A 25,482-nucleotide genomic window follows, 5' to 3' on the forward strand; every position below is an offset into this window, starting at 1 on the left:
TTTTCATATTTTTCACATCTGTTTGAAAACACTCACAATGATACTTCTTTACACATAGAAACAGGTTTTCTCCTTTTCAAACCTTACAAGATCCTATCCTAATGTAAGTAAAATATAATAGTTGAGTTCGACAAATCAAATTGTTATCATCCAGTGTTAGTCTTTTTAGCACTTCCACTGCAGCGGCAATAAGGAAAATTGTCTGATCCTTTCTGAAACTGGTCAAGTGCCGGTTCAGAGGAGAAAAACTACTAACTATAAGGACAGCAGCATGGGTCAGTTTTACAGATCTAGCCCAGACTTATAGAGGCTCTGGGCCAAAATCTGGGAATTGTTTTACTGATGGCCTAACCTTTTTTTTTTTGCTCACGCATTACAACAAGCCACATTCCAGACATTTACTTTAACGAAATCTTGCACTGAAGGCAGTGTAAGCATCATTACAGTGTGTGTAAATTATATGATGACTTGTGGAGACAATGGAAAGTCTGGAAAGTTTAGCGGTATTGGTTATAGTTTTGTTGAGTACAAATACCTTCTTTCGATCATTCAGTAAAACAATTCGGGTTCAGGTGATTTTTTTTTTTCCCCATGAAACTTGCTTGCACGTTGGAGCTATTTATTTCAGTGTTTTTATTCTGTATTGGTATTTATTGCAGGTATTCCTGTGTTCTGACTATTTTACCGGTTTGTTCATGCAGCATGGATTGCCCATTCTTTTTCTAGGAAGGTAGGTGAGAGGATTACTTTTAGATCTACAGCAAGAACCAAAAACATTCATTAGGTTTGATTGCCAATGAGGAAATAAAACTACAAAGAGAAACTTCTTCTTCTTAGCGATGAACTCAAGCTGCCAGTGCTGTGCATCCTTGTCCCCAAGTTTGTGCTGCAAAAACTATTTCTGAATGACTGGAGAGTCACCAAAACCAGTCTTTTTGGGTCTTATTCTTTGCAAAGAGGAGCAAACAGTAACAGAGTGGTCCTGCAGTCTGTTAGAGAAGCCCAACAGGCGTTGTCCTTTTATTGCCATAGGATGGTGGGGGGTTATCTGCAGAACTGGTTTAAACCAGCCGAGATGCATTCTGTAGATCGCATGGCACTATTACATACCTTTCTTCAGTATTTTGCACATTCCATTACAATGTACAATTCATCCCACAGCGCTTTAAATAGCCTTGACTTTAAGTTTGATTTTGATTGTGGAAATACAGTGAAAAAAAGTGTGACATGTTTTTATGGTACCAAGCCAGCGACAGCTGTGGTCAGAGGCATTACGTTTTCCAGTTTTCCATCTTATTCAACACTATAGCTCAGATTGTGACCATATTTCACATTTGGTTAGTAAATGAATAAATTACACTAATCTAGGGTCTGGATCTTATCAGATGTCCATGTTTTATACAGGATATGTTATCGGTCATGTAGTGTCGGTCGGCTGATCGGCCACTCAGCTGGGTGCGGGACAAGACCTTGTTTTTAACGCGCTTCAAACAATGATTTTCCAGGCGATAGTGCTATCGGGTGAGGTTCCCATTTAATTTAAATCAGCTTTACATACAAAACATTTTTGCTTATGAGATGGTGGTTGCATGCGTTGTGATCTCCCCATCACCCATGCATTATTACCTGGCCTATAGCACCTGTGCAATATATACACTTCCATGCCACACCACTACACTACACTGCCAACCGTGGTAGACAAACCACACCTACAGGTCTTATCGTCTAGATGAGCATGATTGGTAGAGGCATACAACTGCAAGCCAGTAATTCAAGTTTGTATTTGTTTTTTTACCTAGCACAGGGTGTGCGCAAGCAGACTGCAGAAAGACCATGGACACGAGAGTAGTCCTAAAAAGAAGAGGATTCTTTATGAATGATTATGCTGACACCATCGCTTTTCTGGGACAGTGGGGAGTTTTCCAGAGGGTTGTCTTCTTCCTGCTGTGTGCCAGCGTTGTGCCCAATGGTTTTGGTGTGTTCACACTTGTCTTCCTCACCGACACACCAAATCACCACTGCGCTGTTCCTGATGTCAACCTGACCGAAGATTGGCTTAAAGCCATCATACCAATAAAGGTGAGACTGCCAGTGCTCCTCTTTAAAGATGCACATTTTTTTATCTTGTCTGCACACGCTTTCCTTCGCGTTCTCACAAGGAGCTCCACACGAGTGTTACGTGCAGCAGGGTGCTGCTCTCTCTCTCTCTGTCAGCTCTGTCTCCCACCTTCCTCTGCCTGAGTGCGCACCTGAGGTGAATCACCACTCAGGTAGAGAGGAGGAGGGGGATAAGAGGGAGAGGACTCAGACAGACGGACAGACAGGCAAGGGAGACACGCGGACAGACAAGAGACACACAGAGACACGCAGACGCATAGTGACATACCTGGCGCACGGCGGACGTTACCTGATACAGGTAGAGAGGAGCGTCTTTTTCCTCCTCCGTTTTGAGTTCTCCTTTCTCCACACCCTTTTAGTTCCAGGCCCGTTTGGAGGCTGGGATTTTGTTGTTTTAGTTTGTTTTGTTAGTTTGGGTTGGAGATCGCCGGTAGTTACGTTATTCGTCTTTTGTTTACTCTAGTTTTTTTTTGTCTTTATTAGGTTAGGGGGAGACGTCAGGAGCGACGATCCGCTGCAGGGTTGGCCTGGCGTTTCCCTTCTTTTGTTCCTTTTGGCTGGGGTCTCCAGTCCTTTTTGTTTACCTTTTTGGTGGTTTGGGGTTTGCGTGTGTGAAATAAAGATTGGGTGAAAAGATCACGACCGGTATTGGCGTCCTCTGTTTTACATATGTTGCTGCCTCCTGCCCCTAGACAGACTAAACTGAGTCATTTGTGGGCCGTAACAACGAGCCTCTGAGTTAAGTTTGTAGACACAAAAATAGAGGCAAATAAATGAATTACTACAGTACTTTTGTAATTGTTTGAGTTTTCTAAGAATAATGAAATGTACAAGATATAAAGGTTCTTTGCCATATGTGCAACATTTTCAGTAAAGTAGTCATTGGCAATGAAATTCTTGATTTTCAAGCTCCCATCAACAAAGCAAAGAAAAATAGGAGGAAAAAACCTAAATAGACAATAGAAAAATAGAAAAAGACTAAATAGTGCAGATGTGAATATTCAGCAATAAAATGTAATGTATATTCTGTGTCATTGTGACTGTGAGGTGGTGAGTGGGAAACAGGAGCAGAGCAGGTGCAGCAGATACAGGCTGGATGTGGTGAGAAATCTCTCTGCTCGGGGATCCATTCCTGGCAGGGACGTCAACCTCACTGACCTGGAGCAGGAGGCCTGTGTGGATGGGTGGAGCTACAGCAGGGAAATCTACCAATCTACCATAGTCTCTGAGGTCAGTGTGTCTGTCCAAGACTGGGTGAACTTGCTGTCATATTCTGCTCTGTTACCATCACTGCAGTCTCCCTCTTCATCCTTCTCTTCCTCAGTCCTTATTCCCAATCTCCGTACTCTTCATATTCATATCTGTATCAGCTCCTTTCCTGCCTGTGTCTGTATTTTATTGATTTGAGGCAGGGCTTTTCTCTGCAGCATTTGGATGTGTCTCAAACTATTGTTCACTACGTAGTGAAACGCCAAGGAAGTCACCCAATTTCTAAGATCTACCAATGCCAAAATGATGCCAGTGCCCCAGACACAGCACAATTAAAAAAGAATGTCTTGACAAGCAAATGTAAGCATTACTATAGCTTTATGTTGAACAGTTTGTTCTTATTCATTTGACTTTTTACACTTCAGACTACCAAACTTCTTGTTAACATGACTAGGGTTAGGGTTAGAAACAACAGTGAAACATCATCAGACCAGAGGTGCACCTTAAGAGAAGTGATGTTTGAGGTCGCATATCGAAGCAGAAGCAGAGAGCACATAAATGCATTAAATTAAATGATTATAATGTTAACACAGATATCCCAGAGAATCCCAGAATGTATTTCATTGTTTAATTGTTACTGTATTGATATTCCAGTTTGATCTGGTGTGCAGTGAGCAGTGGAAGCTGCCATTCACCTCCACAATTTTCTTTGTGGGAGTTTTTTTTGGATCCTTCTTCTCGGGGCAGCTCTCAGACAGGTAGTGAAAACACCAGTTCCATGTGATATACAGGATATAGACATTCAGGGAAAATTGCATTTGTACAAGCTAATAATTGGTACACACCAATTATCTTGTGTATACACAATTAATGTCATGTCTTAGGACTTTGGTGTTTCTGTGACTTTAAAACTCTAAACACTGCCATTCTTTATGTGTACTTTTAACTTTGGTACTACATGTTATGCATAGTACTAAAATTCTCTATTTTCACTTGTAAAAGAGTATTTTTATTGAGATATTGCTTCTTTTACTTAAGAATCTGACTACCGCTTCCACCCCTGATGCCATAAAGATTTTGTGGACATTTTTATCCAGATCATTTTAAATTGTGTTCAGTATGTTTGTGATGAGCAGTTCTGCTGATCAGGTCTCCAACTTTGTATGTGTAGAAGAAAACAATTGGCCTCTATGTTCATTATACATATTTTGATAATGGTGTTGACATTTTCTAACTTTTACTTGATCTATTGTAATAGATTTGGAAGGAAGCCCATTCTTTTTGCAACCATGGCATTTCAAATGGTTTTTACCTTTGCTGAAGTCTTCTCTGCCTCATGGACGATGTTCACCATCCTCCTCTTCTTCAATGGTCTGGGACAGATGTCTAACTATGTTGCTGCTTTAGTGCTGGGTACATAAAAACATCACACTCTATAAATACACAACAATAGTTTGACACATTTGACAGATTTTGAATAAATGTTGATAATGCAGAAAAATACTGTACATATTTACTTGCCTTCACTTGTTCACTATACATTTTTCTCTTTGTTCATTTTTATCTCCACGTACAGGCACAGAGATCTTGACTGGCAATGTGCGAGTTCTTTTCTCATCTCTAGGCACATGTTTGGGCTTTTCTGTTGGCTACATGATGCTATCTCTCTTCGCTTACTTTTTAAGGGACTGGAAGTCTCTCCTTTTGGCTTTGTCTATGCCTGGCCTGATGTACATCCCCTTGTGGTGGTAGGTTGCACTCACTACAAGAAAGCTTACCACAAAAGACCATAAACTCATGCGTCCATGTATAAGACTTTTTAGGAGTCGATTGATTGACTTTAGACTCAGCCATTTTGTTAAAAGATACATTGTAATTATTATTAATAACTAATTATACTATTATTAAACTATTATTAATAACTACCTCTCTGTTGTCTAATGAGGCAGGTTCATCCCAGAGTCTCCTCAGTGGCTACTCACTCAGGGAAGAGTGGAGGAAGCTGAGGCCATATTGAGAGAGGCTGCTAAATGGAACAAAGTTCAGGCTGCAACCCCAAGGGTCATCTTTCAAGATTACAGTGTAAGATGATTTGCTGATGCCTGTTGTTGGTACTCCCTATAAAACAATTACTGTCACAGTTTGTGGGCAAGTGGACCCAAATGCAAAAGCACAGGATGGCAAAAATAATTTATCATAACATATTATAATTTGTTAGCCGCAACAAACACAAGTGTACATTGACCACTAACTGACAAGAAACACGCAGGTATATATACAGAGAACTAATCACAAGAACTAGCAACAACACAAGGGCAGAGCAAACCGAACTAGTGCAAGACAAGTGTGAAGGGGAAAGTAAGGCTGTACACGGCTACTGCGACACAAGAGAACAAAGAAACAGGGAACCAAAGGAACAAAAATCAGAATTATCTCCTATGTTATCCCTGTAATGTATGTTATATTTGGTGTAAACAAAACATCCATGACACACTGGAGGTTAGTAATGTGACTAAATAGATGCAGGCATTTGAAAAACAAATTCTTGTATTTTGTCCATAAAAATTTATTGTCAACACATCTAAATTAACCTGTAATTTCACCTCATTTAACATGACAGTACATTTTAAGGAAAAAAAAAATTAGTTCAATAGATAAATGTATACTCTCAGTCAGGTTTTTTAGCACATCATTGATTGGCTTTTAACATTTTATAAAATGTGAAATGTGAAAACATAATTTAGCATCAGAATATTGTAGGCTTTAACTATAATAGGCTCACTGTTTATTTTATATATGTATATTTATGTCTAATATACTGGGGGCACTGATGAGATTTTCAAACTGCTGAGTTTGTGCATCTTGCAGGTCAATAAGACAAACTCCAAACAGCACCACAATGTCTTCGACCTGCTGAGGAACAAAGACATCAGAATCACAACACTCATTCTCTGCATGGTGTCGTAAGTAAACACTCTGAGCATTCAGTCACCGTACACTCACAACAAGATTCTTCTTGTTAAAGGGTGAGAAGGGAAGACAAGATCTTCACTGATTTAACAAAACATACATGGCATCAAGAACACACTGCAAATACAGAAGAGAGAAAACTAAAATACAATTGTTGACTTTTTTATCCTGCTTATCTGGTGTGTGCTTATCTTGTTTAACATTTAAATTTGACAAATTTTGCACAGCCAAACTTAAGGCTCATCAGGGCTTGTCTGCAAAAGTGTACATGCATGCAGTGATTCTCCAATGCTTACCAAGCTGGTCACAAATTGTTATTATAGGCAAGCCAGTTCACACACTTCATAAATAATCACTTGAAATATTGTGTACAACCCATATTACTAGTTACTACTATTGTCACCAGACAATCATTTCATAAGAATGGAAAGCTGTGTATGTACTTGATTTTGTGGTTAGAATTTGCTCAATTCTGTAGCAATGAATTCATGAATTCTCAATTCACCAAATATATTTATAGAATTTAAAATTCTTTTTTGACAGGAGAAAAAACCAAAGTCCAGTGATCATGATTTGCCACTGCAGATAAAGTATCTGTCATTAAATGTTTTTTTCTACGCAGATTTCTACTATGACATCTCTTCTGTGTATCTTTGTATTGTCCAGGTTCACCATAACCACTTGTTACTTTAGCCTGTCGTTCAACACAGCCCAACTCCACGCCAACCCCTATATCAGTTGTTTCATCTCAGGAGCTATAGAGATTCCTGCATTCATTTCCAGCTGGCTGGCTTTGCGATACCTTCCACGACGACGGTCTGTCATCAGCATCTTGCTCCTTGGAGCAGTGCCACTGTATTTCATTCAACTCGTACCTCAAAGTAAGGAAGGAATAATAGGCTAACATTGACAAGAGATTGAGAGGAGAAGTGATGGTCCATGTGGTGAAATTCAGAGAAATCATTTTCAAAGAGCTAAAACAAATTAAGCTATTCACAAAGCATCTTAACCTTTAACGCAGCTTCTTGGGTTGAAGAACTTTTGCGATTAGGGGGGAACTAATTATATAAAGTCATAGTGACTTGATCATTTCTTTATGACAGGAGTTAATGATACATCCATGCATTGACTATGCCTCACATTAGCATGTATGTTTTGTAACTTTATAAGAAACTATTGCAGTGCCAGAGGAGAAAGTGGCCATATGATACCATGAACTATTTCTTTATCCTTTCAGGTCTATCAAATCTGTCTCTTGCACTGGGTATTTTGGGTAAATATGCTATTACTATTGGTATCGGCCTGATATTTACCTACACACCAGAGCTTTACCCAACAGTGCTCAGGGGCACAGCAACAGGGACATGCTCCACATTTTCCAGGACGGGCAGCTGCATTACACCATTTTTATTAAAACTGAGTGAGTAAACTGGGTTTGGATGATAATTATTGCTATTATTTCTAAATCTTATTTACTTGTCAAAAGAATCAGACTTTTCCTCCAAGTTAACTTCCCCTTTTCCTTTTTAGGTGTATACTTCGAGTACCTTCCCTATATTATATTGGGTACTTTGGCCGTTGTGTCTGCCTTTGCTACTCTCTTCCTTCCAGAGACTTTTGGACAACCTCTACCTGAAACTATAGAACAGATGTGTAAAAGAGAAAGGTAGGTTGCTTAGGAAATACACAGAGTGGTACACATCAGACATAAGTTAAAGCAACATAATTAATGTTGTAATAACAATGAATCAAATGACATTGTGAGAACAATGTGGCAACATGTCGAAGGGGTTTCGACTTCCATTTGTCAGTTGGCCAGGATTATAAATTAATGATAATGCCACTCTATAAGTGTTGGAAGTCTCCATATTGTATTTACTTACAAGGTGATGGCATGTCAGTGTTGTGTTTACAACTTGCTTCCACTGCCCCCAAGTGGCCAGTGTTGTATAGTATGTAGGGCTTGAGTTTAAATCACAGACCTGTTCCTTCCTGTGAAGTGGATGTGATAATGTGACACCAACCACTGCAGTGAGTTCTGTATAAATCACTACAACCAGTAACAGTTTATATGTTTGTCTTTTCTCTTTATGACAGAATTAAGTGTCCATGCATCACTGGAGAAGAAACCCCAATACCCATAGTACTCCTGGACACTCCAATGTGATTATTATGGTGGTCTGTTGTTTGAAGGATTTTCATTGTTGTCTTTTTTTTGTCCCATTTAGACATTCCCATATGCACATATATTTTATCTTAATTGGTGAGGAGGATCACAAAATATTCACTAAAAACAGTTAATAATGGTTTTATGTTCAGACAATTTTTATACCTCAAATAACCATGTCACAAATGTGTTTTAGTCACATAAACATAAATATATTTTAATCCCATTTATGCATGCATATACAGCCTTCAGGCATGATGATCCTTAATGGAAAACACACACACACACAAAATACTGTGTTGTATGTTCCAGCAGTCAAGCAAAAGTTGAATGGTTCATGTTTGTTTAGTGAATCTAACTATAGTGACCATAACGTTTTTCCATCCAAAAAAATCATAAATTTTTATTACCTTTGTTATCAAGTAATGGAATACCCAAGAACAATAAAAAAAAAAAAAAACACCAAATGGCAACTTGGCTCAGTGAACTTTGACAAGCCCTGCTAGGGTTGTGTGTTTCTATTACTGTACAACTAGCATGCAGGTGACTACTTGTTGGAGCCATATAAACATTTATATTACGTTTGTTTATTGATCATCTCACCTGGTATTGGTATGATGTCACGAGTGTCGTATCGACAATAATAATTCTCTTTTTATTCACCTGATCAGCTGCATGGCAAAAGGAGAGAGAAGGTGAGTTTGAGTTCTCACAGTTCAACTTTGAACATTAATTTTACTCACTGGACTTTGTTCTTGTCAAAATGGACAGTAAGTCTTAATGAAAGGAAACTGGAATATTAAAACTGGTGTTCACTGTTCCCTGTCTCAACCTGTCAGCAGCTTATGGTAGTCTCAAGAGTACGCTACATTACTGGTTCACTGTTTTGTTTTGTTTTGCAGCTATGGCTATGAAATTAGTGAAGAGCGTTTCTTAACAATGTTCCTAGTCCATTGTAGTGCTTAGCGGTATTGCTTGGTCTTGGTCTAATGTTTTATAACACTGTACTGTAACCCTTCCTATAACTTGTGCTTTGGTCAGTTTAGTTCTTCATTATCCCACTGGGGGATATTTGGCTTGCAGAAGAGCACAGACAAACAATGATAGGTACACAGTACAACAATCAGCTCCATAAAATAGGTCTGGCTCTAAAACCTGGCTGGGGATTTTGCTGCTCACCCTAACAACCAGTGTCTTTTATGTTTTGGACATTCAGGATCTTAGTGAAAAGGATAAAACTGACTCAATGAAAGATCTATGAATAGCACCATTAGTTTATGGTCAACCCATATGACATACAGCCTGCAAAGGAAATACACAATGTTCAGATCAAAGTTTCTTGTCTGTTAATGTACCAAGATTTTTGTTGCTCTCTTTATGCATTGCCAGACCTTTGATAATGGTCTGGTCAGGTTGGAAGTAATGCTGAAGACAGTGTCTCTCAATCAGATCAATTTAATGCATCAGTTAGTACAAGGTTTGCTCTTGAGTTGCCATAGTAACCATCAATAATCTTGTTATCTCTATTTTTCTGGTCAGTCGTGGTTGTCTTGCGATCTCAGACTGCCTTTAGATTATTGCTATAGAATTTTCTATCAGTTTTATCTTTGCATGCTTTTGGCGTGAATGTAAACAGATATAAAAATTTGGGGGAGCTCACGGTGGAGGTAGAACAGACTCAGACTCATACAAACAGACCCTTCGTCCTTCAACACGTCTGGGGACCAAGTTTCCATGAAGGCCACAAAAGATGCGACCATGAATTTCTGGATGTGGCTCTTGTTTTTTTTTTTTTTTTAACCTTCCCACTGGTCTTGTTTTGAAATGACGGGGGCAAAGCATGCAACATGGAGACCCCGTCTGTAGGGGACTCTGCTTTGGGTTAAAAAAACATCATGCATGCCCAAGGCCTGCAGCATAAGCAGGAGGAACACAGAACACAGGAGAAAGATCCAATAAGACGTTGTTTAGACCATTGAGGCTTTGGAATAATTGGCTGTCTGAACAACGGCCACTCCCAAGTTTATCTAACGCATGGTGTGGCTAGCAGAAGAAGTGAAACTATTCTGTTTTTTTTCTGCTGCAGGATCATTACATAAAGACTGTGGAGGAGTTAGGTGCTGAGGCTATGGAGGATTATGATGACGCCACAGCGTTCCTGGGTCAGTGGGGACGTTTCCAGCAGATTGTCTTCTTCCTGCTCTGTGCCAGCATCTTTCCCAACGGATTTGGTGCTTTCTCTGTTGTCTTCCTCACTGACATTCCCAGTCACCACTGCCTGATTCCTGATGTTAACCTGACTGAAGATTGGCTCAATGCTATCATCCCGATAGAGGTAATTAAGTTTTAGAACAAAGCTACTGGCAAAAAGGTGCAGCAGTTTTGCTGCCTTGTGTTCTCAGTATGAAAGTTGCACTTAATCAACAACAGCAAAAGAGCCAAACTGAAAACGAATCAGTCTTACTCTAATATTCTCATAGGTTTTTAATGTTTTTCCTTTCAACCAATCAACTTTCAACAGTATTACCAAGGATACATTTTTTTGCATTTGCTGTGATATTGCGAATTCTATAATGGACCAATTTTAGGTATTTTTTCTCCATCTGTTGTATGAAGTCAGCTTATCATACAGAGAATACAGAATAAAACAGTATAACTACATTACACGTTTATGTGCACATATGTGAAGGTACAGAAGGGTAAAGGTAGGCTACTGTAAGAACACAGTTATCAGCACCATTTTGTTGCATCACAGTCCCACATGTTTTTTTCACAGCATGGCACCATATATAATATAAGGAACAGGTTTATTTTAAAATAAATGTCACCCATAAAGTCTGTGTCATTGTGACTGTGAGGTGGTGAGTGGGAAACAGGAGCAGAGCAGGTGCAGCAGATACAGGCTGGATGTGGTGAGAAATCTCTCTGCTTGGGGATCCATTCCTGGCAGGGACGTCAACCTCACTGACCTGGAGCAGGAGGCCTGTGTGGACGGGTGGAGCTACAGCAGGGAAATCTACCAATCTACCATAGTCTCTGAGGTCAGTGTGTGCATCTACCCATATGAGAGTGTAGGTCTAGTTTAAGCCTTAGAATATAAATAGCACCAGTAATAGTGGCTGAAGTGGTAGCAACTGTTTTGCAAGTAGTAAAAAAGCATTATAACACTAATAATGGTAGGATTGTAACATTGAATAAAAGATTTTAAAAATGAAGGACTAAAACAACCACCAAGTGGCTGCTGAACAAAGCATCAAGCAGCGAATGATCCACATGATGTATAAATTCAAGACCAACACAGCTATAGACTTATATTTATCAGGTGGCCAGAAGCACATCTCCAACTGCATGCTAATCATGCTCTGTGTCTGCTAGATATGTAAGTAGGCAAACATGTTTGCCCAGTAACCAGGAATTAATTACTGCAGCTTTAAATCAATAAATGATCATAACATTGGCATTGATATCCCCTGGCCCATGTATTTAATTGTTTCATTTGTCATGCATGGACATACCAGTTTGACCTGGTGTGCAGTGAGCAGTGGAAGCAACCATTCACCTCCACAATTTACTTCCTGGGAGTTCTTGTTGGATCCTTCTTCTCAGGACAGCTGTCAGACAGGTACTGAGAGTGCGTTCTCACAATGAAGCAATATAATATACACAGGGGTTGGGAAAATGACTTTCTAGACTGCTTGCTGCTTGTTAGTGTTTTATATTATAGTTCTTTATGCAAACAGTGAAGATAATGTTTATGAAATTTCTACTTTTTTCATTTTTTTTTACTTTTCTCTCTAGGTTTGGAAGAAAGCCTGTTTTCTTTGCAACCATGGCAGTTCAGACAGTTTTTACCTTTGTTGAAGTCTTTTCACCTTCTTGGATGGTGTTCTCTATCCTCCAATTTATCAGTGGTTTGGGACAGATCTCCAACTATCTATGTGCTTTTGTGCTGGGTGAACATTTCATGCTCTTGTAAACACAAATAATATTTATGTACTCTAGTACATGCCTTGTTGTTTCTCACTTACTATGACCTTATTGTCATTGTCTATAACGTTTAAGTTAGCTTATTACTGCACTTTTGTCATGTGTTTCTCTCTCTTTGTGCAGGTACTGAAATCCTGACTGGAAATGTGCGGATCCTGTTCTCGTCAATGGGTGTATGTCTGAGCTTTGCCTTTGGCTACATGATTCTGCCTCTCTTTGCATACTTTTTAAGGGACTGGAAATCTCTCTTGTTGGCCTTGTCTGTGCCTGGCCTGGCGTACCTCCCGCTGATATGGTAGGTTATACTCTTAACAACAATATATATTCATAGTTTACCTTTTTGTGTACCATAAATGTGGGAACAAAACTAATATGTTTCTTTCATTAGAGAAATAGTAAACATGCATTCACCTCCTTTGTTCCTTTGTATTTTGAAGTCCTCTGGTCCAGCCTGACCTTCTTTGCCTGTTTCGCTGTTATATAATGAGGCAGGTTCATCCCAGAATCTCCTCGGTGGCTACTTTCTCAGGGAAGAGTGGTGGAGGCTGAGGCCATATTGAGAAAGGCTGCTAAGTTGAACAAAGTTCAGGCTCCAAGAATCATCTTTGAAGATGTCAGTGTAGCTGTAAGTCTGCTTTGCATTGAATCATGCAGCACCATTCATGGGAGCAAAAGTGTGCCTGAAGACACATATTGTTAGTACACTTCAACCTCTGGGGATCATTAACATCTATAAAAAAAGAACACCGCAACCATCCTGTAACTGTTGAGATAATTCATTGACCAAGTAAACCACAATGCACTGCTGGTGAGATGGAGGTTCTCTATGTTTCAGACTCATAAAACAAAGGCACACCCAAAGGAATACTATAATGTCTTCAACCTGCTGAAGGCAAGAAACGTCAGAGACACGACGATGATTCTGTGCCTGGTGTGGTGAGTATCCAGTCTGAGCATCCCACTCACAAAACACAAACAATTAGATCTAAAATCTAATTAGTTGTTTTCAGCACTGATTTCACATGACTGGTCAGGGGGCTGCAAATGCTAATCTTTACGCCTTTATACCTTCCCAGTAGGGAAAAAAGAAGCAATTGGGGAGTGTTAGTACGGAACACAGTACTAAGTAACATATTGCAGTGATGTGATTACTTTTCTTTTCAATGAGAATTGTACTGGATAGCAATTTGCAGGGGTACTGTACTGTATTGCATATTGCACAAGTGTGCCTTATGAATGGGTTACTCAAGTATTCTACATTGTGCATGATTAAGCAAAAGAATTTGAACTGTGCTTACCTGCATACATACATGTAGGTATGCAATGTGGGGTACCAAAAATGTAGGTTTCCTTTCAAACATCTCTATTGTCTGTATCTCTGTTTTCTCAGGTTCACTCTGAGTACTGGCTACTTTGGTCTGTCCCTGAACACATCCCGACTTCATGTTAACCCCTATATTAGCTGCTTCATCTCAGCAGCTGTAGAGGTACCAGCATACATTTCCAGCTGGCTGGCATTACGATTCCTTCCTCGGCAGCTGTCTGTCACCTGTATCTTGCTACTTGGAGCAGTGTCTCTGTACTTTATTCAGCTGGTGCCTCAAAGTAAGTAACATAATGACATGGTACATCACGATAATGGCGTATTTCCAAGCTAAACATTTTTAGGCCTTGAAAGAGCACTCCCCAGATTTAGCACTGTGCTCTTATGACACTAATGATCGGACTAATGATGGACAGTTTAAAAGAAATATTGGCATAGCAGAATGAGAGATATCATCTTTTTTTATTCCACACATTCTTCTTCTTCCTTGTGAAAACCTGGCACCTTCATTACCCACAACGCAACTCCACCACCAGTGGTTCAGTCCAAGATTCAGGTGTGATATGCTAGTAGAAGCTTTTAGTGTAGCCTCAGAAATTAGCCTCAAGTAGAGATGAGGAACGGGCTACAGTGTTCTGGTAAGCTCACTTGTTTGTAACTCCACATCCTCAGATTTTTCTTCATTTCATCATATTTGTAAACCAACGCTGACTCAAGTGACATCACTTGGGGCTTTTCTCATGCCATGGTACTCCCTTAGACCTGGACTGTGATGTGGAGTAAGACAGCTTCTTAGGTTGAAGAGCTGTTAAGACTAGGAAGAGGACTTAAAGAAAGCTAAGGAGTTGCTCAAGCAGAGGAGAGATGGAATGACGGCATGAATAAGTTACGTGCATATGATCTACAACAGAGTGGATCACATAGGGACAGACTGCGTGTTTTTTTATTAGACATGGTTTGTCTTATATTTCAGGTTTATCAAATCTGTCTCTTGCCCTGGAGATGCTGGGTAAGTTTGGTCTTACCACTGGTACAGCCCTGATGTTTGCCTACACAGCAGAGCTGTATCCAACAGTGCTCAGGAACACAGCGACGGGGACATGCACTATGGTTTCCAGAGTGGGCAGCTGCATTGCACCTTTTTTGTTACAGCTGGGTGAGTAACCTGGTCTTAAATAATAATTACCTACATTTCTTAAACTTAGATTTTTCTTTGCACGTTGAGAAGTTAAATGTATAACTATCTGATTTCACCTCTATGTAATTTGGATACTCTGTATACTGCATATATACTGTAAATGCACAAAGTGCACCAACACAGGACCCAGACTTCTCCTTGACCCTATTTTCCTGTTCTCCTCTGACAGGTGTGTACTTTAAGTACATTCCTTATATTACACTGGGGACTCTGGCTGTTGTGTCTGCCGTTGCCGTTCTCTTCCTACCGGAGAGTTTTGGACGACCTTTACCTGAAACCATTCAACAGATGCTAAAGAGAGAAAGGTAGGTTGCCTAAAGAAAACATACATTTTAGTAAACTCCCTCTCTGACAATATTATAATCCAAAATTATGATATATTTACAGCTTTTACTGTATGTGTGGATTTTAAACTTTCTGACTTTGGCAAGTCGTAGAGGTAAAGGGGATCATTTAAACTTTTAAGTTATGTTAAATTTTAACATACCAGCCACTACGAAAAAAGTGTAAAATGTATCACTTTAAGTGTTTGCCTGAGGTTTTTCCTCAGACTATCAGCCTATCTGATACCGGGTGTCCAGACAAGAAAATAGCAACAAAGAAGTGTCACAGATTATTCTTTAATATAACCACAAATGCTAATCCTCCTCATCATCATGATTCTAAGAGGTTCTGTTCATGACCACTATAATGAAATTGGTAGCAGTTAAAATTATTAGTAAGTACAAACATTAAAGCTTTTTTAGTTTTCTTTTACTGAACAGTAAACAAAATAATGTTCTGTTTGTTTGTCTTTTGTCCCAACAGCATAAAGTGTCCACTGATCACTAGAAAAGAACATTCAAAACCTGTGCTTTTCGAAACTAGACTCTGATTGTCTAAAACTAGTTTTATACATGAATGAGTTATTAATAAATATTGTTTCAGATCGTCTTTCATACTGTGCTCTGTTCTTACTATTTATTACAACACAGCTTTGTTGAGTACTTGATTCTGATTGGTCAATAGTGGCATTCTACGGCCTGCTATTTCTATATAACAGACATTTATAATATACTGTTTCTATGAATGCAGTACTAGTAGTAGAAGCAATAAAATAATTTTTAGATCAATAAACTTGATTTTAAGTCACTATTTTGTAGTACGAAGCCGTGTGTGGATACCGTAAGTGGGATACGGTACAGCGAGTGGTGCTCACTTTGGCAAAATGAACCCCCAACAGGGTGATGCAGGATCATCCTGAAGGGGCAAGTGTCTTCATTAATGACCAGCGGACTGTACATTTAGCTCTACTTATACTATTTCAATCAGTACAGGTGTATTTAATGACATTACGTGGCCTTTGTGTAAAAAGTGAAATCAAAAGAATTAAAGCTTGACCTACACATGTACTCATTGTGGAGTAAAAGACATTGTGTTTGCACTCTGAATTCTATCTTGAATCACAAATATGTATACAAAATAACTAGAAACCAAAATATGTAAGTATTAAATGTGTAGCATTAGGTGCAGCTGTACCATAAAAGCCTAAACGTGGCTTCTGGTTCTGATTAAATCAGAAAATTTGTTATGTGTATGTAATAATTACACTATTTTCATCTTTTACTACAGTCAGCAGCGGTATTACGAGTTTATGACAACAATTCCATTGGTGCTGAGCACTTCCTTTCCATTTCACAGTATTTTGATGCTGTCGCAGAGAAAACATTGTGGAGATATTTTAAGGCACCCTTATATTGTCTCTACGTCATGTTCATTGATCCCATTGAAGTCAGGTAATTTCACATATCCATTGACAACATGGACAGAGACATGTTTGTCAAGCCAAATATCAGAGATGCTCCTTGTTCATGGGACAACCGGAGACTTCCTTTCTGCAGCATTTTCCTTTTCTTCAGTGTGTGTGAGTGTATAGGGTGTCTTCTGACAACATCTACAGTTAAAATAAAACACAGTCATACAGTTAGAGTATCAAGTCACAGAATACAGAACAGTGTTGCCCAGGCCTGTTTTTAAAGGTAGGGTCTGCAGAATTGGAGAAATTAGCTAAATGATTCCCACTCCTCCCCTCCCTTCAGGCCTCATTCATTCCGTACACGACTGCTGCCTTTTCTCTGTAACAAATTAGCAACTCTGTTAAATGCCCTAATCATATCATCATAACATTACCTTTTGCTCATAGTTACTGCTCATCTGTCAACACACCTGTCACTCATACTCAGTGCATGTTGGCTTGTGCTGGGTAACGTTAAAACTTAAACTTAAAACAGTCTGTTACTGAACCGCAAATCAGATTTTGGTTGCACTTGCTCTGCTTATACTCGTGTGCTAACTTTAGCTTTGTGGAAGACTGCAGTCATACACACTAGGTACACAGAGTGCATGCAGGTACGTAGGCAGTCCAATCATTTCATTTGGTTCGTACAGCCTGATGAGGATTTATACCACTCTCGTATCAAATACAAGGAAGCAGCTAGCCTGGCTCTGATAGGAAGAAACAAAATCTGCTTAGGAATCGGCCACTTCCTAAGCTCACTAATTAACACGGTACATCTTGTTTGTTTAGTGTGTATATAAAACTAAGTGGAATTCAGCGCGTACAGACATACAGACAAAATGTCATACTGTTCCTTCATGTTCATTTGGGTTTGTCATTGTGGGTCGTTTGCCTGACATTTATATTTGTGACTGCGGTAGGTGTCTAGTTCATAGTAGCAGGAGGAAACAACCATGGTGCACTCAAAGCCTTGAGTGCAGATATAATGACCGTTGTGTGTGCACCTTAGGAGAGCAGTGTTTGCACTGGTTTTAGGCTGCCAAAGGTTACTTATTAAGCAATTTCAACTTCTCACCTTTTTCAGCTATGCTTGTAAAATAGTTAAAGGGCAAATTCTTGACACTTGAACAACAAAATGTGAGAATGAGATTATCTAGCAAAAAAGCATTTTAGGCACTTTGGTCCAAAGCGACCAACAAATAAGGTGCACAGTACTTTCTCAAGTGAAACTATGGAAAAAACGGTTGTGTAACAATGGTCACAAACTAAAATCTAAAATAAAAAATAATGTGTGCCTTGTCCAGGTTAAATAAAAAAAGATCAAACCCAGATGCACTTACTGAAACTAAGCTAAAATCAACATATAAATTGGGAGCTGTACAAAAATTACAAACTAATGACCAATCCAAAGCTATAGTAATGATGGTCTCTAGGACACTTCATTCTAGGGAGCAGTGGTCTTACCCGGGGAAGTGTTGCATGTGAGTGATGGTGTCAGGCAGAGGCATTCCATAGCTCTCAGGCAGCAGGAGACTCAGCAACCCCGCCAGAACTGTAAGGCTTCCCATGAGGATGTAAGGCAGTGAAATGGAATAGCTTCCTGTGGCAACACATCAGAAGAGGGGACAGTGGAAAAACAACCTTGGCTACAATAGTACCGCAGAGCAGTTAAAAACAAAAAGACAAAAGGTGGAGAGAGTTTGATGTGGCTGCACCAGTTGTTTAAATCCAATCCTCTAAATCACTAAAACTTCTAAATTTTAACTGAAAGCATTGGGATTTTCAGAAGACTGGTCTATCCCATCAGAGTACTAATCAAGCCTGCTTTTATGCCTTTGTTGTGAGTTTTGTTGTACTTTTGTTTCTATGGAGGCACCAGCTTTTTGTTAACCTCTTGTTTCCGACAGTGTTAGTGAAAGTCAGTTGCGAGAGAAATGGCTTGTCTTAACAATGCATCCAAATAATTCCATGGGAAAATTTAAGTAAAGACAATTCAGATAGTCCTTTTCGACCAAAATGTTCAAGGTGGTATGAAACCAGAGGAGCTAAACAAGCTCCTCTGGAGCTAAACTTTTCTGCATTCCTGTTTGTGCTTCGACTGCATCTGAAGAACCGTGAAGTGAAGATAAGTTGGCGTCTTGGAGTTTTCATGTCCTGTGTCTGTGTTCGAGTGCTCCAGCTTTAAGATAAACAGGTTAGGTGAACTGGGAAAAATGTTTTTTGTGTTCTTATCTTTAATTTCTCATACTTTTTCTGTGACGTTTGTAAGTGGTATTCATCAAACCTGCGCATATTTCTCATTAATTGCTTAAGATAAGTGGCTTTCAGATAAGTGGCATAATCAAAGATCTTGAAGACGTCATATAAGCCAACCCGTTCCACTCCACAGTTGTGGGCAAGTTTCAAGCACAAAAATCTTACCAAAGAGTAAAAAGAAGAATTTTACTTTGCAGAGCTTCAAGTCCTACTGTCAGAAATCACAAGTTTACCAGAGTCATAGTCGGGGACCTACTAAGCTAAAAAGCAATGTAACTGAATTGTTAATGTAGCAGGTAAGATCAGCAGACTTTACAGTTGTGTTTTTCATGCTTGTGCGAGCTGGAGAAAAAAGAGCTGGACCCTTGCTAATGCTGCTTAAATACTAGCAAACTCACACTTGTGGTGTTAAAGAGATACTTTGCAAATGTTCAACTGGGTTTGTATCATTACAATGTCTTTAGCATGATCATCATCCATCTCATTGTCTACCAGCTGTGTTCTTAGGCTCCGAGGCTCAAATGAGTAACCATAAAATAACAGTAACAACTGTATTGTTAAGTCAGTTATTCATTCGAACAACTAGACTTTGAGCAGAGGTAAGAGCATCCTTACTTAAGTAAATGAAGTACGGGGCAATGATACTGCCTATTCTGGAGACCATGGAGCAGGTGCCCACGGCGGTATTCCTCAGTGTTGTTGGATAGAGTTCTGCTGTGTATGCGTACACGATGGCAAATGCTGTCGTCACCGAAAACTTCCCCATCATCTCGAGTGTTATGGCTAAAGAAATCATGTCTGGAGGGAATCAAGTATTGAATAGTTAGAGGGTACATGTGAGTTATTAGTCAAATGAAGCTGGACATTCAAACAAATTCTGCTTGGATTGTATCAAGTTAAAGGATGTAAACAAATGAGAGAATAGCAGAAATCAAGGCTATATTAATGAAGAGTTAACAAGTTGCCCTTTGAAGTGTCATACTTGCTGGTATGAGCTGTATGAAGAGTAGAAATAATCCTCCCATGAAGAGGGTTGAGAAAAGACTCAGTCGTCTGGAACACCAGCGAAACATCATCCATGACAACGCGTAGGCTGGCATCTCTACCAGAGCCGACAGGAAACAGTTGAAGTATGAGTTACCGTGAAGGTTTGACGTATTTAGGGAAAGAGCAAAGTAGGCGATGGTCAGGGTGTTCCTGAGGGGATACAATTTTAAGCATAAATATCAAACTATAAAGTGTTAATATCCTGAGTATTTGTACAGTATGACATTCTTTTTTTTACTGCATAAAGTTTCTCTACAGAAAAAGTGACATGCAAATTACAGCTTATACACCTGCTATGATTAGCTCACAGCTTAAAGGAACCGCTTCGAAATGAAACCAAAAATCAGAGTCAGCAAGAAAGTGACAACAGGACTAAATACGAGCATGCTGTGCAGTTACATAAAGCCCGATTTTGATCTTGGTTGCAGGCTTCACAGCACCTGACAGGTCATTATTTATTGTTAGTGAAATGGGCTGACGTGGTTGAAGGTGATGCACGAACACGCATGAACTGTGTGCGCGTATGTGTGTTTGTAGAAGCCTCGCAACGTGCGGTCGGTATATGTCTGCATGTGTGTACTTAGGTGCGTGTATTTGTGCGTGCAGGGTCGCTGTACTGAATGTGGAGGTCAGGTGGGACAGCGGGGACTCACCAGACCAGCCACAGCGTGATAGAAATGAGGCGGATGTTTGGAAAACGAAGCAGGTCACAGATGTTGTGAGCTTTCCTCCTCTCAGACTGAAGTTCTTTCTGTGGGGCAGCAGATCACGTGGAACAACAAACACTTAACGAGCAGAGCCATCGGTCTGGAAATCATTTCATTAGAGAGAAGCTAGTGAATGCATGGCCTCTTGCTGAGTGAACCTGTGCATGTACATGTGTTCACACACATAAAGTAATCAAACGACTGGAGCAGGATTCATTTAGAGAAACAAGTATTTTCAGTGCACAAAACACCCTGAACTAGCCTCAGATTTTTGTGGTTTTGTTCAAATTTTAAACACCCAATAGCTCAACATATACAGCAATATAATATTACTATTACAGAAGAGAAGAGCTTAGTGTTTGTACATAAAATAGTCACTTTATAGTTACTATTAGTTGTTTTCCAACATCCTTGACGTGAAAGGTTGGATAATTTGGCAGGTGTTTCCAGTGACAATCTGAGGGCAGTCTGATTTATCCATCAACTACCATCCAGATTAGTGTTCACTTGTGAATAGTCAATGATTAAAACACGCTGAGCAATGAACCATAAACAATTCATTACCACTTAACCACTTGGAAGGAAATGTGCAAAGAGAAAGCTGATCAAGATAAACATTATCAGCAAGGAAACAGTCATGACCTGGTTAAAGGCTTAGATATAAGGGTTACAGGTTGACAGGTGTGTGCTTTCCTCTAGAAGACAATGGCAGATGCACATTCATTCCCCAAACAGGATAGCTTAATAAACATGACTAGATGAACCATATTTACATTATTAACAATTTATTAATCAGCATCTGCTTTTACAGAAGCCAGTTTTCCAGTGAGAACTCACCTGCAAAGGACTAAAGATGACAGATGGAGGCTCCATTTTATTTCTTTTAGCAGCATCTCTTATTATGGCCTCAGCCTCTTCTACTCTTCCCTGAGAGAGCAGCCACCGAGGGGACTCTGGGATGTACCTGTGGCGTTATGCGGCAGAGAGAGACGGAGCATGAATCCTCTAGGACAGAGGAAAACATAATGTTTGGCAAAAATCAATTGAGTAATTTTTTCTTATTTATTTTCGTAATGCTCAAATGCATCAGTTATGTTTGCAGGAATTGTGTTGATTGATTGGTGGCCAAGACAACTAGTCTATCAACTCAACAACTATACAGCATTCAGCACTGCAGAAAGATTATTTCTCAACAACACGAAATCAGTTGACATCATGTGTAGCAAACGAGTACAAAAAAAACTAAAGAAAATAAATAAATACCTCACACAGACACACACAAGCAAACACACACCCACCTACCACCAGAGAGGCACAAAGAGGAACCCAGGCAGGTTGAGGGCTAAGAGAAGCATCCTCCAGTCTCTGATGAAGTAGGCGAATAGCGGCAGCAGCATGTAGCCCCCACCGAAGAAAAGACACACACCTGCGGTGGAGAAAACTATCCGAACGCGAGGGCCTAATATCTCTGTTCCTTTGCACAGAAGAAAAGGAAGGATTCAGAACATGTGTAATGAACTACACAGTCTTTTGTATCATCAAATACAAGCTAGTGACCAGAGGGGAGTTCTCGCAAGCAAAAGTACCTAGCACAAACGCAGTCACGTAATTGGAGATTTGTCCCACGCCGACAACAAAGAACAAGGCGCAGAACACGACCCAGGATGGAGAGAAGGTCTGGATTATTGTGAACACTGTCTGGACTGCAAGGGTAACAAACAACACGATTTTTCTTCCATACCTAAAAAGGGTACAAAACACAGGTAAATTTACCAAGTGAGCAGTGAGGTCAACCAACCTCACCTAACATTCCCTGCACAGTAATACACACTCTGACTGGTCTTGTTAACCTCCTTTCCAGCAGCTGGTACTTTTCACCAGTAAAGTTCTGATTAACCTGTTGAACACCACCAGCCCAACCTAGCGACTAGCTGCTGAAAACGGTCAAAGCAACTCAGACGAGGAGGGAGGAGGAAGAATGAGGCATACGCTGAAAACAACGCCCTGTCTATAGTGAAGCATGGCGGTGGCTCGGTGACGCTCCGGGGCTGCTTTGCTTCTTTTGGCACTGGAAACCTGCAGCGTTTGGAGGGTAAGATGGATTCAATCGAGCATCGGGGAAATCCTAGGGAGAAAACATCATGCTGTCTGTGAAGCCGTCATTGAACCTTCCAACTGGACTGTGATCCCAAACATAACTCAAAGTCCACCGAGGCTTAGCTTCAGAAAAAGTCCTGGAAGATACTTGAGTGGTCATCACAGTCGCCTGACTTGAATTCCACAGAAAATCACTGGTGGGATTTGAAGAAGGCAGTTGAAGCACACAAACCCTGAATATAAAGGCTCTTGGCCATGAGGAATGTTCTAAGATTCCTCAGGAAGCTGTCAGAACCTGGTGTCTGGCTATGCACCACCTTTGCAGCAGGTCATAACAGCAAAAGTGACTGCAGTAGTCATTAAAAGTGGCATTTTGAGTTCAATTTGGAGAAACCACCTGTAAGATTAGTTGTGTTGAGCTATTTCAATTGTCCTTGTTTGAGTAGTTCATTGAACACAGCTGGAAGTTTGTACATTTTGCCAAAACACCTCATTTGCAGTGGGGGTTGAATAATATTAGGTGCAATCCTTTTGCTGGAGTGTTGAGTTGCACCTGATCCAAGTTCGAACACACGATCCTTGCATTTAAGTAGTTAAAATATAAATGGACAGGGAGTTGAAAGTTAAAGAGGACATCCTGAACTTTGACACGCTTACAGCCTGCCACAAACACACTTTTGTTTGGGTGGTAAAGTAGGCACAAAAAACTGAAGCTCATCTGTTGTCCATAACCTGTCAGAGATCTGTCCTGAAACGATGGAGCCGGCGAGAACTCCACAGAAGAAGAGAGAAGAGGTCAGCGGTTTCCTCCACCTGTCATCACACACCAAGTCCCACTGCAAAAACACAACACACACACATGCGCACACACACGGTCAGAGTTTATCATGTACACTAAAATGTTGAATCCTGAAAGTCCACACAGTACTATGGTTAGAATACATGTATCCAAAAGTACAAACCTATATGGAAAAAGGACAATAATCATAACTATCTTTAATTATCTTGATTATAACAAAATACATAAACTTTGCAGAATTTGAAAACCTTTACTGAGATTGATTTCCACCTCATTTTGACTCAGTTCTTTGGCCATTTCAAGTTCTAATTTTCTGCTGTTTTTTCAGTGGATGTGGACAGGTATATTTAACATTAACATGCATCTAATGAGGGCGACAAAATAACATCATTAGAGTTATTATTATCCTACAAACAGCTTCCTCTAAATTCAGGAGCAGCGCCGGTAACAAACCTCTGTAACGATGGTGGAGACGTAAACGCTCCGGTCATACTCCCACCCGTCCAAGCAGCCTTCTGTCGGCACACTGGACAGGTTGACATCGATGCCGGGCAGCAAGCCTCTGTCCGAGAAATTCACCATGTGCTCAATGTTGTATCTGGAGCACTTGCTGGGCACCAAAGCGCCGCTCTGGCTGTCCTCCTCCAGCGGGATGCTGCTGTTCTCCCACGCCGCGGTCAGGTTGGCGTGCGCGGGGATGAAGCAGCGGTGGGGCGGCGTGTCGGCGAGGAACACGATGGACAGGCCGCTGAAACCATTAGGGACGGTGGTCAGGCAGAGGAGGAAAAACACCTGCTGCTGGAAGCGTCCCCATTCACCGAGGAAGGCGACTGAAGCTTCGTAGTCGGTCATGTTGGTGGCTGCGCGCCCGGGCGCACGGAGGGAGGAAGAGTTAGGCGCGGACGCGAATGAGGGACTTTGAAATGGGCATTTCAGAAGCTGTGGTTTTGTTTGAGCTCCGAAACCATCCCACCCACCCTAAATTAGCCTTTTAAAGGCACAACCCGAGATCCCAATCTATGCAAAAACCAAAAGACAAGAATAAAGGCTTCTATCACCACCAATGATGAGTGATTTAACTGGGGTTTTGTTCGACCCATCAATCACTATTAGTTTGATTGATCAGCTTGATCTTCACTGTGGGAAGGACAGACAGTGAGATTAACCTACTGACAGTTGAAGCCTGTGCCACTGCAGTTTGATACCTGTTATGTAGGCATGCTGGCACCAGAGAGCAAGTCAAACTTATCCACTAAGGAGGTTATGATTTCGCCCATTTTTCAATAAAAAAGGAACCAAAATAGACTTTACTAATGACTACATTTATGGTTATTTATTGTCAACAATCAGCTATAGTAATTTTTCTTTTAAAATCTAAAATCTAATCTTAAAAAAAATAAAGTGGCCACATTGAGTGCCCCAAATGCTGTTGCGTCAATTCACGGTCAAGTTTTGATTCATTTGTGGTTACATTTGCTCATCCACAGCTATATTTTGTGGCCACGAGATAAATTTGTACGCAGGGAGACACCAACAATGGTGTCCCTGACTCGCTCATCTCCACTGGTATAGCCTGTTGGACATGTGGCAAACCAGGACAAATCTGTTAGGCCAGCAAACAAGTTTTTATTGGTTGTCCGGCCCCGTCTGTCTGTTTACCAGCCCTCTCTGTGAGCTGGCCCTCTTGGAGTTTGCTGTGAGCGTCTCCCTACCCGAGCAGCACTTAGAGCAACTGGACAATTAGTCGATGCTCTGGGGTTGTCGTGGACAGGAGCCAGGCCAGAGGCAGAGCTGCCATAGCTCATGTCAGGGGCGCTCTCAGGGGC

The 25,482-nt window shown here is 40.4% G+C and overlaps 3 protein-coding genes across 3 annotated transcripts; 2 read left to right on the top strand and 1 right to left on the bottom strand.

Annotated features, from left to right (window-relative positions):
* Positions 1 to 1,872: 1,872 nt before the first annotated feature.
* On the top strand, positions 1,873 to 8,897 carry LOC139212966 (organic cation/carnitine transporter 2-like). The gene is made up of 11 exons (XM_070843554.1): positions 1,873 to 2,079; positions 3,166 to 3,348; positions 3,982 to 4,085; positions 4,586 to 4,740; positions 4,904 to 5,075; positions 5,277 to 5,409; positions 6,196 to 6,290; positions 6,964 to 7,178; positions 7,535 to 7,717; positions 7,828 to 7,963; positions 8,395 to 8,897. The coding sequence occupies exons 1-11, from the start codon at positions 1,873 to 1,875 to the stop codon at positions 8,462 to 8,464; spliced, it is 1,653 nt and encodes a 550-aa protein (XP_070699655.1). The 3' UTR covers positions 8,465 to 8,897.
* Positions 8,898 to 10,592: 1,695 nt separating this feature from the next.
* On the top strand, positions 10,593 to 15,906 carry LOC139212674 (organic cation/carnitine transporter 2-like). The gene is made up of 11 exons (XM_070843175.1): positions 10,593 to 10,799; positions 11,323 to 11,505; positions 11,983 to 12,086; positions 12,263 to 12,417; positions 12,575 to 12,746; positions 12,944 to 13,070; positions 13,287 to 13,387; positions 13,842 to 14,056; positions 14,749 to 14,931; positions 15,143 to 15,278; positions 15,781 to 15,906. Exons 1-11 carry the CDS (start codon positions 10,593 to 10,595, stop codon positions 15,845 to 15,847), a joined length of 1,650 nt encoding a protein of 549 aa, XP_070699276.1. The 3' UTR covers positions 15,848 to 15,906.
* Positions 15,907 to 16,673: 767 nt separating this feature from the next.
* LOC139212675 (organic cation/carnitine transporter 2-like) lies at positions 16,674 to 24,584 on the bottom strand. The gene is made up of 10 exons (XM_070843176.1): positions 24,110 to 24,584; positions 23,590 to 23,693; positions 22,347 to 22,501; positions 22,063 to 22,234; positions 21,594 to 21,724; positions 20,707 to 20,800; positions 19,989 to 20,203; positions 19,622 to 19,804; positions 18,215 to 18,350; positions 16,674 to 16,906 (listed from the first exon to the last, which is right to left on the bottom strand). Exons 1-10 carry the CDS (start codon positions 24,506 to 24,508, stop codon positions 16,822 to 16,824), a joined length of 1,674 nt encoding a protein of 557 aa, XP_070699277.1. The 5' UTR covers positions 24,509 to 24,584; the 3' UTR covers positions 16,674 to 16,821.
* Between the last annotated feature and the right edge of the window lie 898 nt (positions 24,585 to 25,482).

Source organism: Pempheris klunzingeri, chromosome 14, assembly GCF_042242105.1.
Source record: "Pempheris klunzingeri isolate RE-2024b chromosome 14, fPemKlu1.hap1, whole genome shotgun sequence".
In the NCBI taxonomy this organism is placed as follows: Eukaryota; Metazoa; Chordata; class Actinopteri; order Acropomatiformes; family Pempheridae; genus Pempheris; species Pempheris klunzingeri.